The sequence below is a fragment of the Barbus barbus genome, assembly GCF_936440315.1.
Source record: "Barbus barbus genome assembly, chromosome: 11".
Taxonomy (NCBI): domain Eukaryota; kingdom Metazoa; phylum Chordata; class Actinopteri; order Cypriniformes; family Cyprinidae; genus Barbus; species Barbus barbus.
Genome location: NC_136739.1, coordinates 23,638,817 through 23,654,329, shown reverse-complemented (window position 1 = coordinate 23,654,329; position 15,513 = coordinate 23,638,817). Strand labels below are relative to the sequence as shown.

At 40.2% G+C, this 15,513-nt stretch overlaps 1 protein-coding gene across 1 annotated transcript in view; it reads right to left on the bottom strand.

Moving 5' to 3' along the window:
- LOC306876901 (low-density lipoprotein receptor-related protein 1B-like) overlaps positions 1-15,513 on the bottom strand; it is a gene marked incomplete at its 5' end in the record, with an annotated part of 297,950 nt that overhangs the window by 61,951 nt on the left and 220,486 nt on the right. Inside the window, 8 exons of the mRNA XM_079428350.1 lie at positions 677-881; positions 1,952-2,141; positions 9,458-9,829; positions 9,963-10,087; positions 10,389-10,540; positions 10,659-10,785; positions 12,347-12,476; positions 12,813-12,947. Coding sequence (XP_079284476.1) covers positions 677-881; positions 1,952-2,141; positions 9,458-9,829; positions 9,963-10,087; positions 10,389-10,540; positions 10,659-10,785; positions 12,347-12,476; positions 12,813-12,947 — 1,436 coding nt within the window. The remainder of the gene's footprint in view (positions 1-676; positions 882-1,951; positions 2,142-9,457; positions 9,830-9,962; positions 10,088-10,388; positions 10,541-10,658; positions 10,786-12,346; positions 12,477-12,812; positions 12,948-15,513) is intronic.

The following is a 15,513-nucleotide window of genomic DNA, read 5'->3' as shown; positions in this document are numbered from 1 at the left end:
GAGGTTGAGGAACTGTAATTAACTCTTTGTCATGTTTCTTCAAAGTGGATAATTCATTACGATTAAGCTGATCTTGTGAAGGGTCAATGGACCCGGCTTATCAGTGGACACTAATAACTCCAGAGGGTCACCCGTCCTATGGGTGGTCATCAAGTCATTATCGTCGAGCTGTAGAGACCCGCTGCAAAACCCAATTGAGGTTTATATTTTAGAAAATGAGCAGGAATTACTTCAACTGGTGGTTGTTATTTCCACTAATCAAAAGCACTCCATTAAATAATAATAAACAAATAGAGAAAAAAAAATGCTAATGCTATAATGCTAACGAACTAATATAACATAATTCATTATTCAAAAAGCAATAATTAATCTGCATATCATAATTAATTTGCTTAAAGTTTGTGGTAACACTTGACAATAAGGTTCTTTGTTTAATTAGCTGCATTAGATCAAATTAGACATGCATTGACTAACAATTAACTAACATTGGAACTATTTTTTAACAGTATTAAATAATTTTGGTAAAATGTAAAATTATAAAGCTGATAAAATATTACCTATTTTAAAAATATAAAAATATCACCTCATCCTAGATTAAAAACGGCTGTAGAAGAGTTTTTTTATTGGAAAAAATGTTTTCTGAAACATCACGAAAGAGAGAAAGAGTGATACTCACATGTCTCTGGGAGCCGTCATATTCACAGCGTTCAATTTTGCCCAGGCTGCCATCAGAGAAATACAGCTTTTCTGCTTTATGGTCAATTGTGAGTCCGTTAGGAGTGAAAACATCTGTGCTAATGATGACTTTCATGTTATTCCCTGCAAGAGTGGAGCGCATGATACTGGGGCGCTGCTCGTTCCAATTGGTCCAAAACATGAGGCTAAAAAAATACATGGGACAAAAAAATGAGAGGAATAGAAGCAATTTTACAGACAGCACTAGCGAAACAAAATGATTCAATACTGTCGCCTGCTGGTATTTTTAAACCGGCTCTATGGCGCAAGGGAATATCACTGACTTCACAAATAATAGTGGACAGAAAGGCCTCAGGGCCTATTTGACGTCCCTCTCACAAATTCCTTTCACAGTCTAATTCCATGGACTAATTGAAAATTAGTGATACATGCTGACATTCTATGCCAATTAATCATTTCAGGTTAGATTCTAATTAACAGCAGTCTGTAGTCCATTTGAAAAAGTGCCAGATTTTACCAAGTAAGCATATTCTCTGCAAGGTTGAGGGTTTAATGTAGTCGGTGAACTCAGGGTCGGCACATCTTTCTGAATATCAATGCTGTTCATCAGTCTCAAACGGTTCTTTTGGAGAGGATATTTAAGTACATATACCATCCACGATGTCTGGAGAGTTGCTAATCTGCTGGGTCAGGAATAAAAATATTCCATCCACAACAAATTTCACATGGTGCCCTGTTCATCTGAAGAGGTCAAACTAATTAAAATGTTTTCCTTCTTGACTGATTGACATTCCATATATGTCAGTTTTCCTGTGTGTGACGAATCAATTAGCTCTTGATTTTAAAAGTCAATATGCTTCCTCCTGACATAAAAATCAATTGTTTCACATTACATGTCCACAAAGGGATCTCTATCAAGTGAATGTGTCCATTTTGTTTAGTCTGTAGCGAATGAAATCTCTCCCTCTGATGGAGCGGAAAAATGGCACATTTTATAGGCGTCACACCAAACACCATTTGTTCTTGCATGTCACATGACTGGGCTTTTTGAATGTTGTGAAGTGCAAATAAGCATTTCAATGCACATGACAACAAACTCTCATGTGAAATTATATATGTTTTGTCCTGTATAAAAGTAATGTCCTTGAACAATGCTAAAAAGTACTCTCAGTGTCATTTTTGTGATTAGACAGTCTTTATAGACCGAAAATGTCAGATACCTAAGAGGGCAAAAAAAAAAAAAAATAGATCTTACTTTTGACATTCATCTAGGTACAAGACGTGGGGATGGTCATCCTCAGACATGGTGACAACGGCTTGCCTGGTGAAAGCTCCTTGTCGGCTCTGGTCTACTGTGTATCTGCTGATGCTTGAGGTGGTGGAGCTAGTCCAGTAAATCGTGTCCCAGGCACGGTGATAAGCCAAGCCCTCAACCGAACCCACATCTACAAAAAACAATAAAATAGCTTGACCGTGCTTCATTCCCACTGGCTAAGACATACTGATTCCAGTCACATGGAAAGTTGATTTAATAGCATGTTTTCGTTGATATTACAATTTGGAAATGAACACACCACTGTGTGTAAATGCTTTCAACTGTTGAATTTATAGCTTAGTTTATTATTTTTTTTAAATATTTAAATACATTTTGAAGGATTCCACGTTTTCACCCAAAAATTGCACAGAAAATGTGAAACTGAGGAAAGACCATTTAACACTGTGGTATTACCATATTAGAATGTTACAGAAGATTTTGATTTCAAATAAATGCTGCCATTTTGAACTTTCCAGTAAATCACAAAACCCTGAAAAATCATGTATGACAGTTTCCACATAAATATTAAGTGGCACTACTATTTTGAACTGTGATAATAAGAGGAAATGTTTCATGATAACCAAAGAAGCATATTAGAATAATTTCTAAAGGATCATGTGAGACTGAAGACTGGAGTAATCGCTGCTGAAAATTCAGCTTTGCCATCACAGGAATAAATTATATTTAAAAAAATTGTTGTTTTAAAACATAATAATATTATTTCACAATTTTATTTTTTTAACTCTAAATATAGCCTTGGTACACTTTTTTTCACTTGCATTCTTTTTGATATTGAAATCACCCAGTGAACGTGTTCATTCAGAAAACTATATAATCAAAGCGACATCTCACTAAGCATTATAAAACGGTTAGGCTTTGTCTGCGGTCATGTCTAAAAATTCATCAGTGAAATAGCATTTGTTTAAACACAGAAGCTGTAGCAAAAAATGCTACTGTTTGAAAAATCTTAAAGAATACTTTATGAACGGTCTGCAGAAATCCATCACTAATTAATCATTCACAATAAAAAGTGCCTGACAGCTTGCCTTTGCAGAAACTGTTGGAGTAATTAACAGGGGATGTATGACATAATTAAGGAAATACGGATTATTAAAGTCCTCACCCTCTTCTGGTGACAGAACGGAGAGGGTGCTTGCAAATGTGCATGTTGTCAAGGTGGCTGGGATTGGCTTTCATCTCTGGGAAAGTGAGTGAACTCGAGTGTAGAGACGCCATCAAAAGAGCCAGCTCATTTCAACATGTAGTCAACATCACACTCTCACTTTCTCCGACTGGGGTACTTATGCTCAAATAGATACAGTGTGGCAGGGGTATGAAAAGTACACGTGAATGGTCAAATGCACTTCTACTTCAAAAAATGTCTCAAGTGAACATTAACAGGCTGAATACGGATCAAAATAGCTAATCTGTGCTTTAGGCTGAAATTTTAATTATAGACGTACTTCCCAGTCAAATTAGTTTTAATGTATCATGTATTTTATGCTAATAAAGTAATTACTTGAAAAATTTGCATGCCGTTGTTTTAATTTAATTACTTCATCTCTGATATTAATAATATATATAATATTTAACTTAATTTAAAAAGGTAATGTATTCAACAGCATATTAGTTGTAGACATAATATTGAAATTCCTACCAAGAATCTTGATATTTTCACAAACACTAACACTAAAATGTTTTATTGATTTTAATGATAAAAGACTAAAAATGCAACAGCAAAAACCTGTTAACTGGTTAAGAGTATGTTTCCTTACAGTATACAGTGAATAACTGTAATAGAGATAACCTTACCTTATATTTAGAGTAATTTTACATTAAAATACTATACATTGACATTCCCAGAAGTCCCTGTGTGACAGCTCACATTTGATTTATTTTCGATTAAGTAACTATGCTGCCCTACAAAGACAAAGTGCAGTAACTACGCAAACATTGAAACTGAGAAAAATGCCTTTAAAGTTTTTACATCAGCCAGTCAAACATGTTGTGGGTAGATTACTAGCAATGCATTCATTTAAAGCCTTCTTAGGATTAATTTTTTATAGATAAAAACCATGACCACTGATTTGACCTTTGACCACCAAAATGTAGATACTGCACTCTGCCTGGATGACCTTACACAACTAAAACACTATTGCAATAGCAAAGTGCAGTATCTACAAACTAAATCAGATACAAAACTAGTTCATCCAGCTTTCTTGTTGTGTTTCTTACAACATGTTGATTGTTTTAATAACTTTAATAGTTGTATTGGTGTTTGCATGTTGTGAATGTTAAAATTACTCATTAGTAAGTCCCAAGATCATCTTATCGCAATGCACCTTTCACCACAAAGTGTTTTGCTCATTTTATAAAAAATAAAAAATAAAATACAGACCAAGTAGGCCTAGTTAAAACAGTAATTAAAAATGCACACAATTTAAACTTTTCCTAACAATATAACAAGGGATGCCATAAAGGAAAATAAGGGTTCCTCTTCAGAAACTCGAGCTGCGTCCGAGAAAGTTAGGGGAATGCTTTCAGCGTGAGCAGGTCTGAATATCGTGTGCAACCTATCCAATGGATGGGCGAGACGTCACGGACGGGTGAAGTAATGACCAGCTGGTATAAAAGCATGTGCGGTGAAACTGGAGTCAGCCTTCTGTCATTCAGCAAAGCGCTCTGTGTGTATCTGTCTGATATTTCTCAGTTGTGAGTCTTATTTAGTGTTGTTTGTCTAAAACCACTGCTATAAGCTCCCTGATGAGCAGCTCGCAGTACAAGCAGTGTGGCTGCATGTGACACACACAGCTTGTGCGTATCTTGCTTGGGAGCGGAGCACGCACAGTCGGCGCTCGGGAAAAAAAGCACTGGCTTTCCGCATTGCAATCTTCTTCCAATGCACGTGCTTCACTCCCGGAAGGCTCTCTTTGTTAAGAGGGGAGCCTTCACCAGTGTTCCCCGCGGTGCTGGTCCTGCTGCCGCCGAGGCAGAGCGGCGCCGGCGCTCATGGGGATCGCAATTGGATCTGTTGGCGACGGGTGAGTGGGTCGTACTTCAGGCTAAGAAGTCCTCGGCCTAGAAAGCCCTGACGCCCATGGCCCAGGGAGATCTCCAGTGAGCACACATCTCAGTTTTTTCTGCCCGGAGACGTAGTGGAGCTGAGATGCTCAAGTGCTCTAGGGGTCTCTAGCCATTCTGATTACACCAGAGGCCAGTTTCGAGAGACTGGTTCCCTTAGTAGACTATTTGGCAGCGTGGAAACTACTGCCAGATGTGTCTCCATGGGTCCTGCACACTGTAGAGGGAGGCTACAGAATCCAGTTCGGTTCTCCTCTGCCTCGATTCAACGGGATGAATCCCACTCTGGTGGGTCCTGAGCAGGCTCTGGTACTGGAACAAGAAGTAGATACTCTCTTAAGGAAGGAGGCCATCGAGGTGGCCCTCCTCACGAGAGAGTCCGGGTTCTACAGCCGGTACTTCATAGTTCCAGAGAAGGATGGAGGGTTGCATCCCATTTTAGATCTGCGTCAGTTGAACCGTTCAGTCAGCAGACTGAAGTTCAAGATGCTCACAAACAGGTCGCGTCACAGATCAGGTCGGAGGACTGGTTTGTCACGATCGATCTAAAAAGACACACATTTCCATGTCTCCATCCTTCCCACTCACAGGAAGTTCCTGAGGTTTGCTTCGGGGGCGAAGCTTACCAGTATCGGGTTCTTCCCTTCGGCCTAGCACTCTCACCCCGCACTTTTACGAAGTGTGTGGATGCAGCGTTAGCTCCGTTGCGGCTACAAGGCATCCGCATACTCAATTACATCGCCGATTGGTTGATTCTCGCTCAATCGGAGCACGTGGCGGCTCAACATCGAGATGTTGTTCTCGCTCACATGAAAGTGTTGGGGTTAAGACTGAAAGCCAAGAAGAGTGTGCTTTCTCCATTACAGAGAACCACTTATCTTAGTGTGGTGTGGGATTGGACCAAGATGCAGGCACAAATGTCCCCTGCTTGGATCGAGTCGATCCTCACTGCAGTCACTCACTGTCAAGCACTTTCAGAGACTGCTGGGTCTGATGGCAACTGCGTCCAACGTGATACCTATTGGCCTGCTGTACATGAGACCCCTACAGTGGTGGCTCAAGACCAAGGCGTTCTCCCCGAGGGGAAACCCACTTCGCATGATCAAGGTCACGCGGCAGTGCCTACGTTCCTTAGACATGTGGAGACAACCTTGGTTCATGTCTCAGGGCCTGGTGTTGGGAGCTCTGTGTCGCCGCGTAACACTAGTGACGGACGCGTCCCTCACAGGTTGGGGTGCGGTCATGAGTGGCCACCCTGCCCGCGGTCTGTGGATTGGTCGCCACCTCACGTGGCACATCAACTGGCTGTGTTTCAGGCTCTGAAACACTTTCTCCTGGACCTAAGAGATCACCATGTGTTGGTGCGCACCGACAACACAGCGGTGGTCTCTTACATCAACCACCAAGGAGGTCTGCGGTCGTGCCCCCTGTACAGGCTGGCGCACCAGATCTCCTGATCCTCTTCGCTACTCAGGAGACAGCGCAATGTCCCCTCTGGTACTCTCTAACTCAACGGTACAGACATTGCCGAGGCTTTGTCTATACGTTTTTCCCACAATCGCTCTGCTCCCGGAAGTTCTGACGAGAGTGCGCCGGGACGAGGTCAGTCTACTTCTGGTAGCACTGTTCTGGCCGGCCGAGTATTGTTCTCGGACCTGAATTCTCACTTCGACAGCTCTCCATGGAGGATTCCCGTCAGGAGGGATCTCCTCTCACAAGCGGGGGTCTATCACCCCTGCCTGGAGATGTGGAAGTTGAGGGGGTGGCCCCTGAGGGGGCGCAACTCATAGCTTCCGGTCTCTCAACCGAGGTTGTTGAGACCATCCTCCAATCCAGAGCTCCCTCAACAAGGAAACTGTATGTCTTGAAGTGGAAACTTTTCACTATATGCAACGCTGCAACGCTGTGCCCCTGACCTTTGTCAGGTTTAATGGCCTTGACATACGGGCCACTCCAGGCTCTTCCGTCCTCTCACCCTAGATGTGCTCCGCGGGGATACACACTGGCAGGGACTGGTAAGTCTGGCAGTGTGGATATCTCGTTCCCCTAGCATTCTCGGACACAGCTCGAGTTCCTGAGGAGGAACGTCTCAGGTTACGTATGTAACCCTAGTTCCTCGAGGGAACAAGACGCTGCGTCTTCTGGCATCCCTGCCAGTGCTTGCTTCATTCCTAGAAGCTGACGCCGGTTTCACCGCACGTCCTTTTATACCAGCTGGTCATTACGTCACCCCGTCTGTGACGTCTTGCCCATCCATTGGATAGGTTGCACACGATATTCAGAGCCGATCACACTGAAGGCATTCACCTAGCGTTCTCGGACGCAGCGTCTCGTTCCCTCGAGGAACTAGGGTTACATACGTAACCCTGAGATGATAATTGTGATTCTTTATAGGAAAATAAGGGACGGAATAAGGGATGCTCAAAATATTTGTACTGTACCACATCCTGTACATCATTTCTATGTCTGCAGTTAAGCATATAAAAGGTGTATGAAAGGTTTTCAGAAAAAAATCTAATTTGTTTGCTCAACATATTTATGTACAATTACTCTAAAAGGAATTTTAATGGCATACAAAAAATCTCACACATAAACCACTGGCCTGTGAAATAGTGAAAGTCATCCCTCAGGTAGATTACATGTTTTCTTGCCTAGCTGGATGTTGTGCTCATGATAATCACGTTGTTTGCATTCACCCAAACTGATTTGCTGAAATCAAATGCGAGAAAAAAAAAAAAAAAAACAGTGATTCTAATTCATGTAAAATGATGTAAATGAACAAAACAATTTTCATGATGACAAAGAGAAGCCTTTAAAAAAAAGGCAAAGTAAGTAAAAGTGAAATCTGAAAAAGGTCTATTAACTAACCCCATTGCTCCTTAGGTATAAGAGAATTCAGTGAGTACTGTAAGTGGATAGAAGCACTAATCATGCAGCACAGAAGCTTTCTAAGTATATTTGTATCCCATTAACCTCAGCAAAGTGATATGAGCTGGCTTACTAAGTACCAAAAATGCATTAAGGGATTTTTCCGTTTACCTAAGACACAGATATTGTGTTTCGATTTAAAGGATAGTCCATTCAAAAACAAAACTTAAGTTGTTTACTCACTCTTGTTTTGTTCTAAAGCTGTATGATGTACGTTCTGAGGACTGAAGCTTTTAAGCTTCAAAGAAGAATCATACCATGAAAGTAAATTATGAAATAATTTATTTTTTTTAAGATTTATTTTTGTTGTTTGTACCTTTATTATGATAGGACAAGACCAGAGCTGACAGGAAGTGAAGTGGGAGAGAGAGTGGGGTGGGACCGGGAAAGGTTCTTGACTCGAGTCGGGATTCAAACTCGGGACGCCTGTAGCGCAACAGCCACCGTATGTCTCTCTATGTCTGCACTATTGGCATTGAAAAATTATGACAGAATTTTAATTTTTGAGTGAAGTATTTGTTTTAAGAACATCTCCTGAAGTTCTGCTATCAATTTCGTTTAAGAAATTCTGGTTTACATGTACGTTATTGCATCGCCTTATTATTTGCCATTTGAACCTAATTATGTCAGTATACGTTCTGAATCTAAAATTATGTTGTGAACGACATTAGGATCTGAAAGAAAGTCCATCTGTAAACATGCACTACAGCATATGCAGCTATAATACATGAGTTGTTTGATATTAAGAACTGTCATGATTGTCTCATTACATTGTAAATGGATAATACACAGTCAATAGGCGTATTAGGTTTTCATTGTGGGCCACCATCAGATGTGAATATCGATTGCGGCTGAAATGTCTGCCGTATATAGCGAACATGAGGAAATCAATAACCATATTCTGAACTTTCCAACAACAGTGACAGGCAGGATCTTGAAAAATATCACCCTGCTTCCACTCATATTTCTGTTACAGTTTGAGGACGGTGGAAATGAGACAAGCGATTTCAATCCATCAAGTGTGGGGACACAGAAAAAGATGCAGTGTTTTAAACATCTTTTTTGACAGTTAAATTGGTCCCATTTAGTTGCAGAAAAATGGAGGTAGCTATTATACCACTTTTACTAGATGTTGGATGCATTGAGGCCTTGCTGTATATCACAGGCAGTTCCACTTACGGTTTCCAACAAATGGCCTTTCACAAATGGCTGCTAAGAGGCTGGAATGGTTCTAGCAGCAGAACATTAAACAACATGTGGGTCACTGCAATGAGTCTGCATCAGGACGACGACAGAACCAAAAACAAATGCCCGCTTTTGTGGAAGAAGCATCTTTGGACATCTTTTATGCTCAACAAAAGCCTAGCAATTTGCAGGATTTTTCAAACGCCCCATGAAAACCATGAAAGCACTTACAATAAAACCAACTGGACTTACTTTCAACTATGACTTGTCTTCCAGACCAATCATCATTGATCATCTGAATATTCCCAAAATGGATGTCGCTGAAGAATATGCGGTTGTGGTGCGAGGTCTGCTGCTGATAATCGAATGCAAGAGCAATGACGTTCTTGAAGTAGTCTGGATTCTCAAAAGGTTGGAGAGGGGAGTTAAGATCGCTCTCGTCAGACAGGTGGATGCTTTTCAAGATGGTCCTTTCAGAGTACAGAAGATAGCCCTCATATCTTTGGCAAGCAAAGCCATCTTCGGCTAAGTACCCATGAGCACAGGAACAAGTCCTTCTTCCGCTACCCAGGTGAAAGCACAGCTGCTGACAACCTCCATTGCTCCTCGCACACGGGTTGGTGCCTGCATGCAAAAGCAAGCATAGAAAGATATCACTGGATGCAAACGGAGATATTCAGAATGACTGGGCTTTGTTCAAAGAAAACATAAGTGGCATAATTAAAAATAAACTCAAAAATTAAGTTGAAACCTCAACCTTTCTCCCGGACTTTGTTAAACACCTTCACGTCCTTCAGGTTGACGCCAAGACCACTTCTTATTGTGACGGCATCGGTGGCATCGCTCTTGAATCCACGCCGGATTGATCCGTTGGCATGGGCTCTGCCATGGATGGCACAGAAAAAGAGTCTGATATCAGCATTATGGTGGTGGTATCTAATTAAAAGCAGCGAGACTCGTTAAAACACACACGAAATCTGCTTTAACTCTAAAGCCGAGAAAACGTCACCTTGGTGGTGACTTACGGTACACCCTATTTACATAAGGCCAACTTGAAGATGACCGAAACATACGGCAGGTCTCATAATAACCTTGCTCGGAAGGGGTTAATCCGTTGAGACTGGAGCAGCTGGCTCCGTGGGCCACTTTGGAGAGTGTAGCACTTAGTAAAATAATAAATTACCTGTCAGACCAGTAGATGTAAGCTCCGAACACAGCCACGGAGAACAGGTCCACATTGGCGGCTGACAGTACAATCTCTCGGCCCTCCCCGGTTTCAAGGTTGATCCTTTCTATCTTGTCGGTCCGGGCGTCGCACCAGTATAATCTATTTTCCTAGAAAGCAATTTGAAGATGCACATCAGCACCTCTCCCTTTGAGCAGCCCCATTTTATAAGCATCAGAAGAAAAGAGAGCGAGTAGAGTATCAGGAAGTGGAACCAATTCGGCCTACCTCATAGTCGATGGTGATTCCATTCGGCCAGGCGATGCCAGAACTGACCAGGGTCACTTGGTCTGAACCGTCCAGTCGTGCACGACCTATGCAAGGATTCTTCCCCCACTCGGTCCAGAACAAATAACTGTTAATTGGAAAAATCGAATACTACTTTAACCATGCCAAATTCTACATTCATAGTGACTTTAAAGGAATAAAGGACCTCAGCTGAAAAAATTTGAATTCTGTCATCATTTATTCTATTCACTCTATGCAGAAAACAAAAATATGAAGACTCCAAGCTTCAAAAAGGATGCAAAAGTAGCATAAAGTGGTTCATACGACTCATCATCAAATATATTTTGACATCAGCCCTAGAGCACATTGGCACGTTCAATAGAGAAGTATGAATCATTGTTTTAAACTGAATCGTTTCAATGAATCGTTTCATTTGATTTTTAAATCTGGATTACCACTTAACCATGCAAAATTCTATAGTTCATAGCGACCTAAAGGAATTGAATTAAACATTATGTCATTTTTTTATTCACTCTGTCATTCCAAACCCATACGACTTTAGAATTAAAGACATTAATCTTAAAAAGGATGCAAAAGTGGTCAATATGACTCATGCACAATATCCCAAGTCTTCACAATTCATTTATGTTAGAAACAGTTTATCACTGAATATATCTTGACATTGGCCCTGGAGCAACTTGGCATGTTCATTAGAGAAGATGAATTATAGAATGAATCATAAATATAATATGATAGAATATAATCTTTCAATTAATCATTTGATTTGATGCTTAAAACTTAAAAAATCTGACTTATATGGTTCTCAATGATCAGGCTGTAGATATTAACACTAAGTCACATGAACCACTTTTATGATACATTTTGCATTCTTTTTTAAGGTTGAAAGCTTTACTCATTCACTAAAAAACTGCAAGGAAAAGAGTCAATAGGACAGAATTTCTATGTTTGTGCTCCACAGAATAAGTTGGCACAACAGCATTGGAATAAAATGATTGTGAGTAAAAGATGTCAGAGTTTTCATTTTTGGGTGAACCACTCCTTTAAAGTGTATAACTGTTGTTACACCACCAAGGAAACATCATTCAAAGTTTGACTCAACTGGAAAAGGAAAAGACAGCTTTCACAGCCTTAGGCTTGAATAGGAGGCTGTTTTTTGGATTTAGAGGATCCCACTACTGATGCAGTCTGCTGTCAGCAGATAGATAGATCAGTTAGATGGGTTAAAGCGTCTAAAACTTGTCTTTTTGCTGTGTGATTCTGATTGCAGGTTGTAAACATCAAATTCAAGGCAAACACAGACAAAACTGGCAAGATCGAAAACCATAAAGTTCGACCCTAATTACTGAAACAATACCATAATAGACTACAAAATGAGCCTGTCCCCAAATGGAGATGCATATCTGCTGGTTTTAAATTCTTAATTTGGTTCATTAGTGGAGGCCAAGACATTTTAAAGCCAATTCTGTCAGCGAAACAGTGCTAGTCAGATCACAAAATTTATTTAACCTTCAAAGGTTTAAAATGCATTTTCATTTCTCTTCCAAGAGCTCATTGTATTATCCGGTCAATGCACTTGCATAGTTCCCCAAAATTCACTCAGTAATTTCTAAAATGATTCTAAAGATTTATATTACTGAACTGCAGACATGGCTGAAACTGATCCGTACCCTCTCTGTGGATGCACTGCAATGGCTCTTGGCTGGTCCAGCCCTTCTGATATTACAACTGACCGGTAGAGACCATTCAGACGAGCGATTTCAATGAGGTTGAGGCCATGGTCTGTCCAGTAAAGGTTACCTGGTAAAATAAATAATTAAATAAATAATAGATAATTCTTTTAAATTGCAATTTCACAATATTACTGTTTTTATAGTATTTAAATTGTATTATACTATATTGTGTTTATTGACCAAATATATGCAGCCTTGGTGAGCAAGAGAAAAATAAAATGAAACAAAATAATAAAATGAAAAATGAAACAAAACAAAACAAAATACAATAAACTGTACTGGCCCCAAACATTTTAATAGTAGTATATCTAAAGGCTAGAGATGCAATGGTTTTATTTGGATTATTTGTGACAGTGGTTAAAAATGGCAGCATTCCATTTTCAAAATGATATTTGTGTCTTACCAGCAATCCAATCGACTGCGATCCCCTCCACTCTGTTGATGCCAGTGGTGATAATGTCTTCCCTCCATGTTTGATCTCTCTTGGCTCTTGAGATCCGGTTTAATCCCATGTCTGTCCAGTAAATTGTATCATTGCCTGTATGAAGGAGGACATATGTCATGAAGAACAAAGCTTGCAACATAAATAGTGTATGAGAAAGCATCTCAGACCCTTTATATAAAAAAGAAACAAACAAGAGCAGAAAGAAATGAAGCAGGAATATTCTGGAAGCTTTGTCTACTGTTTATAAGAGACCACATGTTAATATCTAATTATTTTTAGTAGAAACAATAACTGCAGAAACCAACAAGCATTTGGTAGGGAATATCATTCAAAATGATGCATCCTCCTGTTATTACTGAATTCACTCAGCTAACGGATCTCTTACATGTGACAGCAGCCAGCTGGAAGGCCCTCATCTGTTTCATGCTCCAACAAGCTGCCTCTTAATAACATGCAAATGGTATGCATGTGTAATCAGCTGTCGTAGGCTGAGCTCGACTGGGGTTTTCTTCACCTGAGATGAACAGATTCTGGTGGTAGGCGAGAAACTCTCTGACCATCTGCCTCTATTGCCCTGCTGCTGAGGTCAGCAATTCTGCCATGTTTCCCAACCCTCACAGCATGTGAAAAAATGACCTGTCCAGCTAATGATTTAAAGTTGCCAATTGAATATTATTTTATTAGTTTGAATGCATAAACCTCCATTCAGTTTAAGCATATACAAAGGATGAAGTAGGCTGTATTACAAGGTAGTGATTTTCTTGTTAAATTCATTTTTTTATTGACAACATACATGCTAGTATATAATAACAATAATAATAATAATAATAATAATAAGTTATTATTAATAACAAACAAGGTGCACGACATTATAATATTTAATTCTATTTTAAACTATAGTAGTAGCAGTAGTGCTATCTTGCTATTGCAGTTTGTACTGCTCGCGCTGTGTGCTGACGAGATAATCACAGTGGTACTACAATGAAGCACTTTACTGCAGCGCAGCACAACCAAATGCATCTTATTCAAGATAAATAATAGGGAAAGGGAAGTGGTGTGTGGCCAGGTATGGTGACCCATACTCAGAATTTGTGCTCTGCATTTAACCCATCCAAGTGTACACACAGTAGTAAACATACACCCAGAGCAGTGGGTAGCCATTGCTGCGGCGCCCGGGGAGCAGTTGGGGGTTCGGTGCCTTGCTCAAGGGTCTCACCTCAGTCGTGGTATTGAGAGTGTTGGTTATTCACTCCCCCCATCTACAATCCCTGCCAGACCTGAGACTCGAACCCACGACCTTTGGGTTACAAGTCCGACTCTCTATCCATTAGGCCACGACTGCCCCATTTGTTATTTATACAACATAACGTTAATATTACGACTTACAGGCTACCTGCACAAAATCCCCCGAATACACATACACAATATATATAATAATATAATATAATATATACACAATATATATAAACCGGCTGAAATGTTTTTAAATCACTTGTACCCTACATGATCGAAAAAAAATCCAGTCTTTCACTCTGTCTGTGTCAATTTGAGTCTTGTTAAAGATTTAAATCCCTGCCGCCAAGATGCTCCTCTGTCGGTCATGGATTATGGAAAGTGAAACTTAAATCTTTAGGGGTGGTTGGATTTATTCACGCACGTTAAAATATTTATTTAAAGCGTCTTTCTTTTCAGATTCTTATTTACAGCATTAACTTAATAGGCTGTATATTAACCTATTGGGAGAAAACAGGTAGTTCTATGTGAAATCAGACATTTGAGCATCCCCATATAGCCAAAGTGGCATGATCCTAACACCTCTGCGAATATTCGAATGTGAGATTGGGAGTCTAATCAGGCTCCTCCTATCGAAGCATCGAATCTTCGACTACTCGGGGTCACCCCTAACACACACACACACACACGCACACACACCCCAATCTGTATAGTGTACTTATGTTTGCATCAGTTCTAAACTACATGCACTATTTTCAGCACAGTGTTTGTTGGTTGTTTGTTTATGGGAGTAGGAGTAGGAAAGGTCAGGCCACATTTAAATGACTACAGCAGGTAGTCTGTACTACTGCATGCATACGTGTTTGCATGTTTATGGAAATGTCTCATATTATTGACTGTTAGAATGCTAATTTGGTACCATCACATGTAGACTGCCCCCTTGATGCTCACTTCATTTATGCCACTTGTCACCACAAAATGCTCCCCCGAAACAGGCTGAACAATCTTGCATCAGACCGCTGTCAAATGAACCTCATTCACAGAATGAATAATGCATAGTAATACAACAACCCCTCAACGCCATCAGCGTGGTGATGTCGGCTATACTTCCATTCGCTAGATTATCTACTCTACTGCTTTCTGTCTTTTATAGTTGTAGCTATAAGAGATATAAAGAGAACATTTATCTCTTTGCACCTACTTGTTTAACCCATCTGAGGGGTTTATCTCTACATGTGATATGCAGTGTTTCTCAGTCCCTTCTGATCTGGTAAGAGACTGTGTAGCTAATATGAGACTGTACATCTGACAACAAACAACATAACAAAAAAGAAGTAATGCACAGAGAGCAATACATGCCTTATCTTTGTTGTGCACACAGAGATGATTCAAAGAGCGTTTCTATACACTTGTGAACAGAGTGGAA